Below are 17,361 nucleotides of genomic sequence, written 5' to 3'. Positions count from 1 at the left end.
GCAACGAATTCGGCATGCAACGCTAGTCCTGCAGTCACCCGACAGATTACCCCAGAATAATTGCAGTACGGCTCGAGGGTTTTATGGAAGCTGTTCAGAAGATTCCGATCTTGCGAATGATGTCCCGTCCAACGGCAGCGCCGGTCAACCCCCCTCTACGGCCGGCTGAAAGCACATACGAAGGCACGCCCATTACGTCTTCACGATCATTGCGCCAGCTTTCGATATACTTCCTCGGAAGCGCCTGCTTACTGGCTTCGACTGCAATAACGCGCAAGGCCGTATGGAGGCGGCAGCTCCGTGTCAAGCCAAAGTTTTACGAAGCGAACACAAATCCGCACGAATACTTCAGTCCCTTCTCAGATGCCTGCCAGGCTCTGAACCTGGCCACGATGAACTGCGCCAGTGTTGGGATCATGGCGCTGGGTGGCGCTATGTGGACCTTTGATATTGCGAATCTGAGAGAAGCTCGCGCAGCTCTACGAGGCCGCTTGAACTACGATCGGATATACCAGTCCGAGGATGATGTACCGAATACCATCAGCGAGATGATAGCAGCATCCGGTCAGATGCGAATAATAGAGGAGGACGAGAGGGACGGTTCAGACAAGAACCAATAACGACCGTTAACGTGTACAAGTACGACTGTAAGATTAGTGTATACAACAGGAAGGCTGAGTGCATAGTAGCTGCATATGGTAGCACAAGCACGGCGGGCTCTGAATGCCTCATCGGAGCGACATTTGCAATCGAGGCACATCATTCTGCGCCCACTGGTACAACCCCGCCTCTATGTCAAGTCGAGACCCTCAACACTGTCGATGTGTCGTAGATTATGTAGGCTACCTGATGCTAATGCACCATGTGCAGAACGCCTCACCAGAATGTTGAGAACGACGGCGTTGTCCTCCGATCGATTGCATCAGAGCCACGCGCTTGACAATTCGATGGGAAGCCTCGAGTATTGAACTAGTTCGCTACGCTTTTTGGTACGTTCCAAAGTTAGTTGGAACGGCTACCCGGAAGTGTCCCACAACATAAGCTGAGTGCAATGTCTATGATCGGCGTCTCACCGCGACAACGTCTAGTTTCAATCATGCCTCAGCTAAAAACTGGTTGTGATGGGCAGCTACAACACGGCGTTGGGACACATACTATCTGGCCGCAGCGTGGTCTGACATCACGTCGATGTTCAGGGCCGCACTGGTGGTTAAGGTCCCTCTACCGACGGCATCTCTTCAATACTAGATGGAACCAGTAGTGCTGCTGCAAACGAAGATATAAATGCAGATGTCCAGGGAGCCTCCAATGCTACATACACAGCCAGCGACTTGAATGATACCCATCTTCACGACATACGTCATAAGCTCATAATGAAGAATAGTACTCTATGCAAGGCGTTTTCACTGTACATACGCAGCATAAGCCTACAAAGCCCACTTTTTCACAACGCTTCATAGCCTTGGCACTAAACAATGCTTCGCCTCGACATTGATTCCCAAACCTGGTCTCATGCCACGAACTGGACATATACCGTTCAGTATGTCACACTGCAGTAGTACCAACGTACAAGGTTTCGAGGGCTCAGCAAACCTCCAAATGCGACAGCTGTCTTGCAAATGATCCGTTGCTTTGGCGTTCTCTCCACCCTACTTCGCCCCATCCTCTACCTTTACACCTTTCTGCCCATCCCTATTCGCCCTCCAAACTCCCTCCCCACCTTCAAACCTCTCTAGCTTCCATATCTCGGCCCTGTCCTTCGTCTCTTCCAATGCCTCCTCACCCGCTCTCCAAGCTGCCTGTCGATGTGGTGCTGAGACCGCAATAACAATACTCTCTTCCCCAATCGGGCATTCGCCCAGCTTGTGAACGATGGCAACCTTGGTGCATGCGTGTTTTGTGAGAATAGAGGTAGCGATCTTGAACAGAGTTGAAATGGCAAGAGGGGCATAGGAAGTGTAGGCTAAAGACGAAACAGGCTCGTTGTTGAAAGAGTCGCGCGTTGTGCCTATGAACAAGACTGTTGCACCCGCTGATGGGGATCGGACGAATTTGGTTGCTGACAGGGAGTCTAGGTCGTGCGGGGTGAGTTCGACATGGATGGTGTCCGTGGTTTTGGTAACAGGGTCCGAGGGAATGTCCGGGTTGTAGGATTGTGATTCTGTAGTTGCCATGCTGGTGGTGACGCAAACTTCTTGTATTTGGCTGCTGTACGATAAGCTGATGCCCCAGAAATAATACGTACGTGGATCAGAACATGGAAGGGACGGTTTCCGCCATCGTCGGCGCCCTTCAGCATTGTGAATACATTTTCAGCTAGAAAACTTACTGTTATGCACTCGGGAAAGGGCAGCGGGTTCGAATAATTGTCCAATTCTCTAAAGTTTGAGTAATGCCTGTTCTTCCGAGTTCTTGTTGGTGAAATGTCGAAGATGCCGTCATAGCAGCGCGGGACATTGCTTTAGCGCCGATCAACGACGTGCACCTCACACGTGGAGCGTTAACTCCGGCCCCGCCCCTACCATAGCTCTAGTTCGCGTCGAACCACTGACCCTGACCAAGTCCAAGCCAAGTAGTACTCGAGAACGCCTCGCTGCCTGACACCTTACTGCCTTGTTTCTCTGACCAAACATTCGCGCGACGTACACGACCGATACCTGGACCCTTCGACCAGCGCTAGCATCAGTCGCTACATTACTTGCTTCGACGCGCCGTGCCAATCAACAACTCCTCGACCAAGCGCTCCCGACACATATACTAAACCGATCACCTTCTACAATCGAACGTCGATCCGCTCAACGCATATGTACATGGCGAGGGATGGTCTACAACACCACATAACACGTAACCCAAGATGAGTGGGGACTGGGGGTATGGAGCCGTATTCAAGATATTCCTATGGGGCTACCTCGTCGGAGGGTTGACGCTCCTGCCCGCTGTACTCGTAGCCGCATGGTTCTTGGGAACCAGAGCCACGGAACAAGACAGCCACAACATCAACACTGTAGGTGACGGGGCAACTCCAGAACAGCGCAGGAAGTCGGACACATCCGCAAACGGGAAGAATGATGACAACGTACAAGTCGGAGTGGGAATAGATGACGAGATACTGGAGAAGTTGAAGGGGAGGACTCACGAGCCGGATGCCTGTGCTGGATACTTTGCGGTGTGCCGAGAGTATGTGCCAGGCGGCGTCAACGGCAAACCTCCGGATCGAACGACGCCGGCCGGCGCTGTAGTAGCTGTGGAGAGCCCGAGCGTGTACCAGTCTATGTACAGAAGCATCTTTGACAGGAACAAGAACGCGAGTCCCACGATAGAAGCATCAAACGCGAAGAACAAGAAGGCCCGGAACGTCTTTTACGTCGTCTTGCGGTATGTCTATATATCTCAAGTACATGAAGTCAAACTAAATCCAGACCAGTCTCGGCCACCTTATGCTGTACGACAACGAAGATCAGCTCGAAGTACGCCATGTCATATCGCTCGCCCATTACAAAGTAGACATATATGGGGGTGGAGAACGCATACCGGAGGGCGAGCTTTGGATCAAGAGGAACTGTATGCTAAGATTCAAGCGCCTGATGTGCTTCCCTAGTGCTTACAGATACAGGTATTCGATTGGTTCAGCAGGTGGACAGCAACAGCAATGTCGACGCGAAAGGCTTCTATCTCTTCTCAGACAACTGTTCCGAGAAGGAAGATTTTTACCACGCAATGTTGCACGCCCAAGAGAACCAGAAAGACCCCACCGATACAGGCTCGCCGTCCGTTCCGCTCAAGTTCGATACACCTGATCTTGTCAAGCTAGTCCAGCAACTGCATGCTTCGGAGGAGAACCTACACACTCGCTGGATCAATGCGCTGATTGGCAGGGTGTTTCTCGCTCTATACAAGACCTCGCAAGTCAAAGACTTTATCGCGAGTAAGATCAACAAGAAAATAGCCCGCGTACCCAAGCCTGCCATCATCAGCAGCGTACAGCTACGCAAGGTCGACATGGGTACCTCGCCCCCCTTCATCACGAACCCCAAGCTCAAAGAGCTGACTGTCGATGGCGATCTCGTTGTGGAGGCTGATGTTAGCTACAAGGGCAGCTTTCGTATCGAGATATCAGCTACCGTACGAATCGACCTGGGCACTCGGTTCAAAGCCCGCGAGGTGACACTTGTGTTGGCTGCCGTGTTGAAGAGGCTTGATGGACATATTCTCATCAGAGTCAAGCCCCCGCCTAGTAATAGACTCTGGATGACCTTTGAGGCGCCCCCCAAGATGGAGTTCTCGCTTGAGCCAATCGTCAGTTCGCGTCAAATCACATATGGCGTTGTTCTCAGGGCCATCGAGAATCGCATTCGAGAAGTAGTGAACGAAACGTTGGTGTTGCCCAACTGGGATGATATGCCATTCACCGACACTATCGCGCAGATCATAAGAGGCGGAATCTGGGAAGATAGCGCAAAGGACGATGAAGAAGACGCAGACAAGATTAAGCAAGACGAAGCCACACTGGAGAGTGCGATTTCGGACGCTGAGAAGCTTGATGAAAAGGCTGATGCGGCAAGTGCGCACTTCTCCATCGCCTCGAGCGTTGATTCAGAAGAAATCGGCACTGGTGTATCTACTTCGACGGACCACAAGTCATCCTCGGCGTCAATAAGGCCCCGCGCAATGCGGTCGTCGTCATCCGCAGCCCAAGTGAGGATTGACTCGTCGAATGCTTCTGCTGAGATGTCAAACGACCGCATCATGACGCCTACAAGTGTCAAATCGCTTCCTGTCGCATCGCCTATGCAGTCGCCAATGCGGCCTGGCAACGCACGCCAAACGACGGAATCATCCGAGAGCTCGTCGGAAGACACTTCTGCTGCTTCGATTTACGCAGCGAGCACTGCCTCCGCACCAGTCCCGAACACAGATCACTCACGCACCAAGTCGAGAGAGCTATCTGCACAGGAAATTGCCGCTGCCGCCGCCGCAGCAGCAGGAGCAAGCAACATGGCGACAAAGAAACAGACCATCAACCAATCCCTCAACTCTGCCACAGCAGCAGCCAGGAACTGGCTCGCAGCCAAGCAAAACGCAAAGCCCAATACCAGTACCACCAACAGACCACCAACATCCGAGGGCCCGAGCATAGATCAAGACTCATCGTCGTCGTCATCTCTGGACCCTCGTCCACAACTCCACTCCAATCCCTCCATCTCGAAATCCCACTCCGAACCCATGGGCCGAGGCCAACCCCTCCCTCCCCCAGGCACACCTCTACCGCACCCCAAGAACGAAAAACGACAAACTTGGGCCATCCCCGCCGCAGCCTCTTCCACATTTGCGAATCTTACGAAACGCAAACCCGTCGTCCCTGCTCCCAGCTCACCCGCCGTCTCCACTAAACACTCAGTTGAAGATCCCATCGACAGCCCGAAAACAGCACTAGGCACAGCTTCCCTCTTGCCCGCCGCACACTTCCCAGATCAAGACGCAAGGACGGGAGGCGGCGGAGATGACAACGACGGGGAAGATGTGTTTCGGGAGATGCGGCGGAGGAAGAGCAGTGCTGCTAGCGCTGGTACTGCGAATACTGCAAGTGAGCTCGCGACGCCGCCGCCGCCGTTGCCCAAACGTAGACAGAGACAGCCGAGTCTGAATCTGAGTGCGCATACGAGGCGGGCAAGTCAGAATCAGAACTTGCCGCAGCTTGGTGGGGAGGGCGAGGGGTTGCTGGTTGTGGAGGCGCCGGTCGTGGAGGGCAGTGGGGGAAGGGACGATGAGGGGAGTAGGGAGAGGGGTGTTACCTGAGGAGTGTACTTTTGAGGTAGTTCATCAACATCATTCTCAGCACGAAGGCAAAGTCATGCAACAATCCCAACTGAAAGCATGCTAATAGCTTGTGTAATATCTCTTTTGGCCTATCTGGTTGACAGCCTTTTCTTGGGGGTATAAATTTTCATCTTAGGAGCTCGTTATCCGAACTCAGCCCATTTTCGCGTTTGAAAAGTCCATCTCGGGATGCTGCTTCTTGAACTGCTCCAGGATATCCGCCTTCTTCTGCTCGTCACTCGTGGGCTTTCCTTGTTCCTTCTGCCTCTGGTCAAACATCATCTTCTCCACCATGCCCCGTGTCTCTCCGTCGAGGTCGCCCAGTTTGCTGTTCTCGGGCTGGATCTTGGAGGTGTCGATCTTGGGCGCTGTGGTAACGACGTGGGCCCACCACTCCATCTGGTTCACTTTGTCGAGGTGGATGGAGATCTCTTTCTGGGATCCGACGGAGGTCAGTGTCCAGGTGGAGTCGTCGACGCGTATGGCATGAGGCAGCTCGCCCTGAACAAAGCGTTAGCACATGCTTTTGCTGGAGGGAAAGAAGCAAGAACGAACGTCGATGAAAGGCTCCTGGCCCTTGATGCCGGCCTTGAGCGCGTTGCGGGTAATCTTGACGTCCAGGTCCTTGCCCTTGTACTTGCCATCAATGGTGATGGCGATGTCCAGGTCCTTGATGGTCTGGTCCCATTTGTAGGGCAGGGCGGCCTGCTCGGCCTGCTCCTTTGCGCGGACCTCGGCGTCGGCCTTCTCACGCTCTTCAGGTGGGGGTGAGGCAGACATGGCGGCGTGTTTGGCGGCGTGTTGGTAAAAGTTTCAGTGTTTGGGAGGGGAGCGTGGGCGGGACACGATGACGCTCCTCCGCCGATCCATCGTTCGCAGCAAGCCCGACGCAAGCGCAAGCTCCACCATGCGCCCTGCTTCACTCCTCCTACCCCGGTCCACTCTAATAACGGACATGCTCCTCGGATTGCAATCTACGGGCTAACCTCACCTCTATTGATAACGCGACGTCTCCTATCCTTCCACCGCGCCGTAATGCTCCCCTAGCACCGCCCGAGCCATTGCGACACCAAGCCACGACACCCGCACCCACCGGTAGCACGACGGCTACACGGCAACACCGAGCCCGCGGCCCAACCGGGCAGCCACCTGTCTGAGCGACAGGATCCGTAGCAACTCATGGCCAGCTCCTTTGAGAAGAGTGTCAAGGGCGGCACCAAGATCAAGGTAGCTATGCGCCCTCGCTCCCTCCGGCTGCTCCCCATGCGCCATCACGGTGGACTAACACACGATATAGCTCGCAGCGCCCAAATCCAAGTATGTCGAGCACATCCTTGTCGCGACGCATGCCGGCGAGGCAGGCGTTGCTGAGATCTTCCGCGCCCTCACGAACCGACTGCGCGACTCGACATGGACCATCGTATTCAAGAGCTTGATCATCGTACATCTCATGATAAGAGAAGGAGAGCCCGAGGTCACGCTCAAATACCTGGCGCAGAACCCACACAGAAAGCTGGCCATCAACCATTTTACAGAGGGTACGTCTTGAGATTCAGTTCCGAGCCGCGCAGCCAGGGTGATGTGGCTACAACGCGGATACGAATTGGGCAGCAACCGAATCGCCCAATGCCCTGTATCTTGAGACGGATGTCATTTGGATTGCAACAGAGGGTATACACCAGGCGCTAACATTGCGTGTAATAGTACAGACCCAGGGCCACAATATCCGGACCTATTCCGAATATCTCCTACGACGTGCGATCGAATATGGCGCCACCAAGGTCGACTACGTGCGCGGCGGCGAGGGGCGGCTTAAGCGGTTGACTGTGGAAAAAGGCCTTCTTCGTGAAGCAGAGAGTGTGCAGGACCAGATCAGATCACTGCTCAAGTGCCAACCCTTCGACGACGAGCCAGAGAACGAGATTACCATGACAGCGTTCCGACTGCTCACGATGGATCTGTTGGTACTCTTCCATGTTATGAACGAGGGCACCATCAATATTCTCGGTGAGTCCAATACGTGTTCCTGGGTTGCAGTGTATTGATAAAGTAGAGCACTATTTCGAGCTGTCAAAGCCAGACGCAACGCGCGCTCTGGCAGTATACCGCACATTCGTCAAGCAGACTGAAGCTGTCGTTCAATACCTTAGTCTTGCAAGAGCACACGAGCACTCGACAAGGCTGGAAATCCCCAAGATCAAACATGCTCCTACCAGTCTGGCAGCATCCCTGGAAGAATACCTCAACGACAAGGACTTCGAGATCAACCGACGACAGTACATTGCCGAGAAGGAGGCTAAGAAGAACGGGGGCAAGCCTACGAATGGCGCTAGCAAACCCTTGGATACGAAGCCTTCAACGGCGAATGCACCTTCAAACAATACGAGCAATCAACAGCCAGCAGCAGCCTCGAAACCCTCCTCCAGCGCACCCTTGATTGACCTCTTTGCATCGCTCGAGGACAATCAACAGACCATGGCCACGCAGCCCATGATGCAGCAATACCCCCAACAGACAGGCTTCCAGGTTCCACAACAGACGGGCTTTCCTCAACAACAGCAACAGCCCTTTGCTATGCAGAATGGCCAGAGCACCAATCCGTTCCAGATGCAGCAGCCACAGGCGCCACAGATGCAGGCTCCTCAGCTCCAGTCACAATTCACAGGCGCAGGATTTGGAGGTTATTCGCCTCAACCGTTTGGTGTACAGAATACCATGCCCTCAATACCACAGAATGGTATGCCTGATTACTCACAACAGCAGCAAATGCAAATTCCTACAATTGCCGAACCCCTACAACCACAACAAACGTCAACAAACCCATTCCGACAGTCAATGCTGCCCAGTGCCGAACCCAAGATGCTCACTAGCCCTACCAGCACTGGATCGCTTAATCGGTCATCCACGAACCCATTCGCAAAACAAAGTACCGGTTTCTCGCAACAGTCGCAATCACCTATCAATTCTCCGCCTTATTCCATGTCACCCATCCAAGAATCACCATTTGCTCCGATGCAGCAGCCTTTACAGCCAACACCAACCGGCACAAATCCATTTGCACGGCAGCCCTCGCCGCAGAGTGCCGCATCCCCACAGGGCGGCCTGACAGTGAACGCTACAGGCAGTACCAATCCTTTCCGGCAGAGCGCTTTTGTCAACCAGCAAACGGGTCAGGGTTGGCAGAACACAGGTAGCCAAGGGACGATGGGTGGAATGAGCCTGGATCAGGTACCTACAACGAGTGTCTTTCCACGGCCTGGACAGCAACAGCAGCAAAATTTTCTTGGCTAGGATCAAGACATAATGATGGGTCAATGGTAGATTGCGACTGTAAGAAGCTCGAAAGGCAAATTATACACTCGCAAACGGGCAATTTCATTAAGGATGGCGTTTCTATATCGCTCGCCGCTGTAGTTATTACGTACTCGGTTGGACATAATCATGTTGCACTACGCAAGGCTAGTTGTGTTTATATCTGTTTCTTGGAAGGGGCGTCGGGAGCCCGCTCAGTGTCGGATGTCTAAGGGCAGACTGGGTTGTTTTGTGATAGATCATGTACCGACGATCTCGTAGTTCGTTGGGCCGCTGGGCTGATGCCCAGGAAGGGAAGCCCCCCGCTAATGCAATATATAATTACTGTCGCACATAACGCGTTGTTCTCCAACTGTGCAGAGCATTAAGCCTTGACTCTGACTTTTGTGTTGGCAACTCTACCTGAGGGGTCGCGTCGAGTGGGGCTAAACAGTCGCCACTGCCTCTTAGGTAGATGCAGGGGTAATACAAGCCACGTGCCGACGCGTTCCGTAGATTTAGCGTGACTGGCACAACTTACCTATCAAGCCTCACAGTCGGCACAACACGATCCACAATCTCACTCACTCAACGCCGCTTGATATATACCACGAATGACCACGGTTTCTGCCATCTCTATCTGGACCCGCCTCTCATGACCTTATTGAAAGAGCGCAAATTTGTCGACTTGCGCTGGCAAGCCCGCACCAGCGATATCAACAATGAAACCTGACGGGTCTCTGGATGCTCCCTTCACCCTTGAAGACGATGACCAGCCTAGTTATGTACCTGAGCCTGCAGTGCGCCGGCGCCATCGCCAAACGCTTGACCAAGATGGGCTTGAGGAGATCTCCGACGCGCAGCAAGCCGCAGCTGCATGGAAGGAAGTCGCCGTGCGGAGACAAACGAAACAAAGACAGGGGAAAAACTTGAGCGATGATACGTCTGGAGGAGATAATAGTGCGAAGGATAGCAAGCTCACAGACAAACCGCGAGACCGGACGTCGTCGTCCACGAAGTCTGTTGATATTGTTGATCTTTTAATCGATGAAGACGAACCGCCAGTATCCGGACAGGCAAAACAACCAGGCGCAAGTGCTAGAGTAAATCAGCCTCCAATTCAGGCACCACCGGCTCCTGTGTCTTCGACTACTACCCTTCACGAAGCTGTGCTTCCTGAGCGAGCTAAGCCTGCTGAGTCCCCTAAGAAAACGAGTCGGATATCCTCTCTCCCTATGGAGTCTCTAGCAACTCCGGTGTATAACTCTCATCATCCGCCTCTATCATCGGTTGCACGAACAGCGGGGCCATTCACGGGACTCCCAGAGCCATCAACAACGTCGTCTTATCACTCACACTTTGTGCCTCGTCCATCAGTGGCGCAAGTTACAGAACCAAATACGGAGCTTTTCAGGGAATCTTCAGCATCTCCAGTCTACCAACCACATTACCTGCCTCGGCCATCAGTCGCACAAGGAGCGGGATCATGTGCGGAAGTCTCCGAGGTCGCGCCGCTGAACCGCTCGCCGTCAGCCACATTAACACCCAGGACAGAACCGAGCGTTACCACTCAAGCGATACTGGGACATGAAAATCGTTTCCTTCAGCCTACGTACTGTGCGAAATCGGGCCTCGGAGCCTCAATCGACCGTACAGCACCCATCGTAGGCCATGTCGTGGATCCATCGGCGCAGCCAACCGGTGATGTCTCTGAGACTCCACATGAACAAGCCCCTTTCAGTCGCGTGGATGCAATTCCCGAGTCAGACGATGCAAGATCGGATGGCGATAGCGGCAGCATGACAATCCCTCTGCCTAGGAAGTCGCCCAAGTCGAGCCTTTCGGCACTGCAAAGACTGCCACAGAAACAGAAAGCCATTAAGTCGGTAAGACGAAGAAACTATAGGTTCTCGGGGTCACACCTACCTATTAGACCACCGCATCAGCTTTCGGCTGATCATCGGGACGTAACAAACTCGTTTTTCAAGCCTCGCGACGTGGGCTTGAGCAGGTCAAGGTCTAGGTCGCCTGCGGTAACGCGCCGTAGCCAAAGCAAAACCCCGACGATAGATACTAGTACCATTGCTGATAGCGTGCCTGCGCAGACGGAGGAAGGATCCGTCAGGGCTGCAAGTCCTGTAGAACGCAGCACGACGCCGACACAACCGCCACCACCACTTCACGATGAGGCAGGCGGACCTGCACCTGGGCGTGCCATCAGCTCGACGCCTTTACTGTCCCGTTCTGCCACCCCTACTGCCTTGCGCCCTGTCGAGGCACCATTAGAGCCGATCCGGCCCTCTGCAGCGCCGGTACCGGTCCTCGAAATTATGACCCCAGATATTCCAGCTTCGGCAACAGTCGTCAGTACTCATAAGAATATCCAACCCGAACACCTTGGGGTGCCTGTCGAGAACAACGGCGGTAAATCAAGCAGGAAGCTTTCATTGCAAGCGGATGTGCTCGCCACTACACGCTCAGCTGTAGAAGAGTGTTTGAAACGCCATGTTGCGGAACGCCATGAATTACATGCATACCTGATGGAGACCAAGATGCGGAATCAGAGGACTTTTCAAGAACAAGACCTACGTGCCCGGCCCCGTAAGCAGAAGCGTCCACAACAGCCCACCCTACCCGAAAAGTACATCCAGAAGACTTCGCCCTTTGAGAACATGCGTGCTATACAGGTACCGTTCGACAGAGCCAGCGCCAAGCGCCTCGTGGATATGAGTCAGGAAACATTCATCAAGGCCAAACCCAAGGACACAGTGATCAAGTCAGGCTTAGCCGCACCTACTACAAAGTACAGGAGTGATGCGCCAAAAATTCCTCCTTTCAAAGAGTATGTCAGTCTGAGGAACAACGTTCTTGCGGACAATGAGTCGAAGTTACTCGCAACACCCTATTTCCAGGACGAAGACTATCGCGGCCGCGAGGTTCTGCTGGATACGCTTCCGTATATATACGAGATGACGCATGACGAGAGGGGGCCGCTAGACTTTCGCAAGGAACAGTGCCGGTTCTATGAAAAAGCCATCGAAGCATTTCTGTCTGAGATAGGCATCACGTGGAACGATATCCTGTATTGGTTACTGGCCCAGGAAGAAGACATTTCACGAATTAATAACTCTCTAGATGGCAGCAGGCAGTTTGAAACACAGCTCCTCGAAAGATCACGATATCACGTTGAGGAGTTTGAGAGAGACGGGGAGCCGAAGAAAGCCACCCTGTTTGACCGGAACGATAAGAAGTGGGAAGACTTTGTCGCAAAGCTTGAAGAGCCTATACCGAGTGTTCTGAGACTTGCGGCAACAGCTTCTGCAGCGGTGTTCAAAGAATGCGAGTTCAGCATCTGGTACCTGGCTCAACAGTCCAAAGCTGTACAGAGTCTCATACGGAAGAAGACTGCACATGAGCAGTCTTGCAAGCACTCAACATACAATAAGATCATGTGTAGAGTATGCCATAGGTAAGTACCAATTTGTGGTTTCTGGTGACGCAACCCTAAATTTCTTGACAGACACAATTGCCTTCTCCATGGTGAGATCAGACAAGTTCCTGAGGATTCCTGGAAGACGGACTCGGAAGACGAAGAACGCGCCACACAGGCGACTGATGATACCAGTCGTCGAGGCTCCGACAACAGAACTCCACGCCGTGTATCGAACTTTAGCAGAGACGACACAGACGATGAGAACGAACCCGACGGCCCCTTGCCCGCACATTTTGACTCCGACTCCGACATTGAGAAGGTCATAAACTATAAGCTTCCTACAAATCCAAGAGCTTTCGAAACTTGTTCAGAGACAGAGATGGTCACCCCCAAAGGTGCGAAACCACCACCTGGTAAGTTTAATAGCACTTGGTGGCTGAACCAGGACACAACGCAACATTGGGAGAAGAGGAAGCCTTTTTTCCCATGCAAGCACGAAGGCAGCTGCGAGAACGCGAAATGCCGGTGCTTTAGAGAAGGCATCAATTGTGAGAAAACATGCAAGTGCTCGCACTTCTGCAATCGACGTTATCCTGGTTGCAGTTGTGTAACAGCGTCGGGAAAGCGCGTGTGTCTTACACAGTCATGTCTCTGCGTCAAATTCAACCGAGAGTGCGATGCAGACCTTTGTGGCTCTTGCGGAGCATCTGAAGTCCTTGACCCGGTGAATCGTTATAACGATGAAGTGGTACAACGCAACTGCTGTAATGTTGCGATACAGAGGGGTGTTCCTCGGAAAACATTGCTCGGTCATTCGGAAGTGCATGGCTTTGGGCTCTATATGGGCGAGGACATCAAGAGTGGCGAGTACATTGGTGAATACACCGGTGAGGCCATCTCGGTCAAAGAAGGCGATCGCCGAGTGACGATATACGACTACCAGAAGACGATGTATCTGTTCCGTCTAAACTCGAGTGAGTTTCTATATCACTCTCACACGAATCAGATTGCTAACACCAACATGTAGAGCAAGAAGTTGATGCGACGTACATGGGTAACAAACTACGCTTCATCAACAATGCCGACGACAAGTACACAAACTGCGGCCCTAAAAACCTGCTTTGCAATACAGTCTTTCGCATTGCGCTCTTTGCCACGAGAGACATCAAGGCGGGTACTGAACTGTTCTTCAACTACAATTATCCCAAGGAGAAGACGGAGCAATTCAAACAGCCGAACGCCAAGGTCGTCGCAGTCAAACAGACCAAGCAAAAGACGAAGAAAAGGGAGTCACTCACTAGTCTGAGCCAGCCCATCGAGGACCGCTCACGTATTCTTGCCGCCACAGCAAAAGCCAGAGAGGCAAAAGCCGCGAAGCGGAAAGCGGCCATGCTGCAAGAGGGCGGCGTGGAGCCAGCCACGAGAAGGCGCTCTGGAACACTTCAAGCACGAAAGGCAGCTACGAGCAAACCCGGACGCAAGACAGTGCGAAAGTCCAAGCGCGGAGGGCTCAATAGGAACGAGTCCACAGGTTCAGATACAGGTATGGATGTAGAGGCAAGCGACCCCGAAATCCCCGACATCCCTCCCGTCATTGAGTCGCAGAGCACCCAGACTAGTCTGTACGTCCAGGACACGGAGGCGGAAGACGACGAGTTCATCTTGCCGAATACCCAAGAAGACGAGGAGCAAGATGTGGCTGAGCCGGCCTCCGAGGATGATGAACCGCCCGGTCGATCCACGAGGTCTCGTCGTGGGCCGGGTCGACCACGTAAGAGGGGGTCGGATCTGGCGCCGGTGGTGGCGGTTAAGCAGGCGGTCAAGCAGAAGAAGTCGAAGATGGGTGGTGCACGACCGGGTGCTGGTAGAAAGAGAAAACGACCCGTCATCGCTAACAGCGATAATGAGTGAGACCTCTGCGCCAGTAGTTGGGAATGTACATTACTGGAAGGATGTGAGGGACGACATGAGTGGGATGTCTGTTGGGTGTTCATTTTTGTGTTTAATACCCCATCCTATATTGATTGAAGCAAATTATTACTACAGAAGAGTATTACGTGCCTGTGAAGTTAGCAGTCGACATGCGCAAGACGTGTTGGCACCTTCAACGATGGAAGTCGTATAAACTACTTAAGATACCCTTGCTACTTCACGAGCAGCTGCGACGCAAGCTTTCAGCATCACAACAGGCTCGTAAATCCCCGCAACGCCAAAGCCACCCCATCTCCCACCACGTACCGAACTCCAGTTCCAATCTAGAGGTGCCAGACTAACGGCCGCACCAATCTCCGGGACGCGACCCGCGCAAAGCTGCAAGCCAGTACCGGCGTACTTACCATCTACTCCTAGTGCAACCACACCCAACGATCTGCACAGCGGGGAAAAGAAACGACATTCGTTCGAGACCGAGACTATCGAACGCTTAGGTAGCGGGAGGGGAATAAGCAGCGGAGATGTCATCTAGACGTGCGATTACCGCAGAATAAGCTCAGCGGGAAGAAGCAAAGGTTGGTTTCAATATTCACACGATAGATATATGCCTGCACAACTGTTGAGATCGCGATTGCACTATGCGCACCTCCTATCTATGGCATTCATCATACTCGGGTTACCAAACGCCCCATGCTGTGCGCCTCTTCCGGTGCGGATCGCTGCACCCACGAGATGTGCTACAGGTATGTAGCCAGCCGATGCGTTTAAGGTTTAGAGTGGGGCGGGGAAGGCCTGGCTAGGTGAGATGGGGGTGATGCGACAGGAACGCGTGGAAACGGCAGGATGTCACGGCTGAGGTGTATCTTGTAGGACTTGATATGCAGCGGAGATGCAGTGATTGAAAATGTGTGAGTGGGTGTCGTGTCGCACCTGATTAAGCCCGGTGCAAAGAAGAGTCGGGTAAAGACATAAATGAACATCACGTGGAAGCTCCACCATCATCTGGGCAATGTCTTGAGCACGATGGGCAACTGAACGTATCTTCACCCACAGTCCATGAATCCCCCTTCACATAGGAGTATAGCGCACATACTCTCCGTCCTTGATGTCGTTGAACCGAAAGAACAATACCTACGTCAACAAAACGTCTTTCTTTTTAACCCACCCCTTAGCTCCGATGCGCATCTGAAGCCGAACATGGAAGCTCGAAAATACCCGAGACAGACGCCAAGCTTGCACCAGAAATGGAACCCACCTGCTACATTTAGCCTCTTAGCTCCGCAACCGGTCTCCACCCACTCGTTGCTTCACTAGCGACATGCTCGGCCAACCTTCGCGCCCACGCCGCAGGTCGAGCTGGCTGGTGGGCGTGGTAAGTAGTTCGGCGCGCGTTCCTCTGCTGCTTGAGACGAGCAGTACAAGGAGGATGAATACTACTGTCCATGTGAAAGAAGCAAAAGCGCGGAACAAAGCCCACGGAGACGTTCATTTCCGGCGTCGCGCATGCCGCAACGAGGTCTGGATCCACTCCGTCTGATTGGATGCTGATGTCATTGTACGCGGCTGGAGCGTGCACCCACTTTCACATGTCAGAAGACGGCGCTCACGCATCAGCAGGTAGGTGCGGTGCAGGTGCTGCAACACGGACAACGGCCCCACTGTCTAACTGGCGCAAATGATGGCGCGCTTCACTTGCCCTTCAGCTGGCTTGCGTAACAAAAGCTTGGAGCAAACGTGGGTAGCAAGTAGCAAGCCAATCTGCCAAACCTCACCTGCTTGTCTGTCCGTTCTCCTGAGGCGTCTAGACTCTCTCGTCACTTTTGTCTGAATTATTCCGCGGAAAATTAACTGCAGTAAAGAAGGGGTTTGTGTTGTTGGACTTGGGTATTCTTTCTTGCCGGTATCCGCAGTGTCGCATGCAGCTGGATCTGTTCATCATCCATTCTCAGCCTTACTCCTCATTTCTCACCTGACGTCTTCCCGACTCCGCTTTCCACCACCATCACGCTCACCCACCAACCATCCATCCATCTGGGCACGCTGCCGGCACATCACAACATCCACTTTCAATCACACTTCTCGGTCTTTCTCGACGCACTTCACATCTTCTCGGCCAAATGGATTGTATAGAGGCCATGGGTGCGCGACGTGCCATGTCGCTCATGTTCACCGTTCCGGAGCGCTTCGTCGGCTTCGCACACATGGACCAGAAGACTTTCTTCGAACTCTCGGACTGGATCCTCGCAAACGTCGCATCACAAATTACGACCGACATAAGTGTGGAAGAGTCGCTGTTCATATTCTTGGATATCGTGGCACAGGGGAACAGCTTCAGTACCGTGGCGTATGGATGGGATCATGACCTCGAGCTTACTCAAGGGTACGTGGTCGAAAGAAAACTGTTTGCGTTGTATCGAGGTAGAGACTGACTATCGCGTGTAGCATATTCCTCAATGTCCTCAACGCCCTCACAGTCCTGCGCGAGAGTAGGGAGATTGCCGACTCGTGCCCGCCCTTCACACAAACCCGTAAGCGATGGGAAGTCGCTCGGAGATGGAACCAGAAGCGGGCGCGTATGGGCACCGGCGGTGTCGTCCGCATCGGCTACGACGAAATGTTGCGAGACGGCCTCGAGGTTGACCAAGAGTGTCTGAAAGAGGCGCTGATGGCGATGAACAACTTCATCCACGAGAACGCCGACCACGATGAATCATGATTGCGCACAAAATTGGTAGTTTCCTGCATTTGTTCCGGTGTTGGTTTGGCGTTTGGGTAACGACTTGGTAACGCATTGCATCGGTTGGGAGGGTTGAGCTTGGTGTTGACACAGTCTTCTTTCGTTCTCGTTTCGTATGTACATATGTACGCTCTTTTGCAGGTCGAATTCG

General features: G+C 53.1%; 7 protein-coding genes across 7 annotated transcripts; 5 read left to right on the top strand and 2 right to left on the bottom strand.

The window, feature by feature from the left end:
- Positions 1–119: 119 nt before the first annotated feature.
- BKA58DRAFT_435457 (uncharacterized protein) lies at positions 120–620 on the top strand (the record flags this gene model as incomplete). Its single annotated transcript, XM_046173338.1, has 1 exon — positions 120–620. One exon carries the CDS (start codon positions 120–122, stop codon positions 618–620), a length of 501 nt encoding a protein of 166 aa, XP_046028560.1.
- Positions 621–1,455: 835 nt separating this feature from the next.
- BKA58DRAFT_81336 (Molybdopterin biosynthesis MoaE) lies at positions 1,456–2,419 on the bottom strand. The gene has a single exon (XM_046175963.1). The coding sequence runs from the start codon at positions 2,172–2,174 to the stop codon at positions 1,650–1,652; it is 525 nt and encodes a 174-aa protein (XP_046028559.1). The 5' UTR covers positions 2,175–2,419; the 3' UTR covers positions 1,456–1,649.
- Positions 2,420–2,744: 325 nt separating this feature from the next.
- Positions 2,745–5,901, top strand: BKA58DRAFT_81279 (uncharacterized protein). Its single transcript, XM_046175961.1, has 3 exons — positions 2,745–3,375; positions 3,425–3,561; positions 3,614–5,901. Exons 1-3 carry the CDS (start codon positions 2,855–2,857, stop codon positions 5,794–5,796), a joined length of 2,841 nt encoding a protein of 946 aa, XP_046028558.1. The 5' UTR covers positions 2,745–2,854; the 3' UTR covers positions 5,797–5,901.
- On the bottom strand, positions 5,884–6,728 carry BKA58DRAFT_81271 (HSP20-like chaperone). Its single transcript, XM_046175960.1, has 2 exons — positions 6,373–6,728; positions 5,884–6,318 (listed from the first exon to the last, which is right to left on the bottom strand). Exons 1-2 carry the CDS (start codon positions 6,595–6,597, stop codon positions 5,971–5,973), a joined length of 573 nt encoding a protein of 190 aa, XP_046028557.1. The 5' UTR covers positions 6,598–6,728; the 3' UTR covers positions 5,884–5,970.
- A 64-nt stretch (positions 6,729–6,792) lies between these two features.
- On the top strand, positions 6,793–9,279 carry BKA58DRAFT_81281 (ANTH domain-containing protein). The gene is made up of 4 exons (XM_046175962.1): positions 6,793–7,044; positions 7,115–7,355; positions 7,522–7,824; positions 7,871–9,279. Exons 1-4 carry the CDS (start codon positions 6,997–6,999, stop codon positions 9,106–9,108), a joined length of 1,830 nt encoding a protein of 609 aa, XP_046028556.1. The 5' UTR covers positions 6,793–6,996; the 3' UTR covers positions 9,109–9,279.
- A 372-nt stretch (positions 9,280–9,651) lies between these two features.
- Positions 9,652–14,585, top strand: BKA58DRAFT_81264 (uncharacterized protein). The gene is made up of 3 exons (XM_046175959.1): positions 9,652–12,577; positions 12,629–13,515; positions 13,569–14,585. Exons 1-3 carry the CDS (start codon positions 9,831–9,833, stop codon positions 14,450–14,452), a joined length of 4,518 nt encoding a protein of 1,505 aa, XP_046028555.1. The 5' UTR covers positions 9,652–9,830; the 3' UTR covers positions 14,453–14,585.
- A 1,604-nt stretch (positions 14,586–16,189) lies between these two features.
- On the top strand, positions 16,190–17,298 carry BKA58DRAFT_81245 (uncharacterized protein). The gene is made up of 2 exons (XM_046175958.1): positions 16,190–16,853; positions 16,916–17,298. The coding sequence occupies exons 1-2, from the start codon at positions 16,591–16,593 to the stop codon at positions 17,187–17,189; spliced, it is 537 nt and encodes a 178-aa protein (XP_046028554.1). The 5' UTR covers positions 16,190–16,590; the 3' UTR covers positions 17,190–17,298.
- Positions 17,299–17,361: the final 63 nt, after the last annotated feature.

The sequence above is a fragment of the Alternaria rosae genome (genome assembly GCF_020736505.1).
Source record: "Alternaria rosae strain MPI-PUGE-AT-0040 chromosome Unknown BKA58scaffold_2, whole genome shotgun sequence".
NCBI classification, from domain to species: Eukaryota; Fungi; Ascomycota; class Dothideomycetes; order Pleosporales; family Pleosporaceae; genus Alternaria; species Alternaria rosae.
Note: the sequence above shows the minus strand (reverse complement) of the source record. Positions and strands in the feature narration are given on the sequence as shown.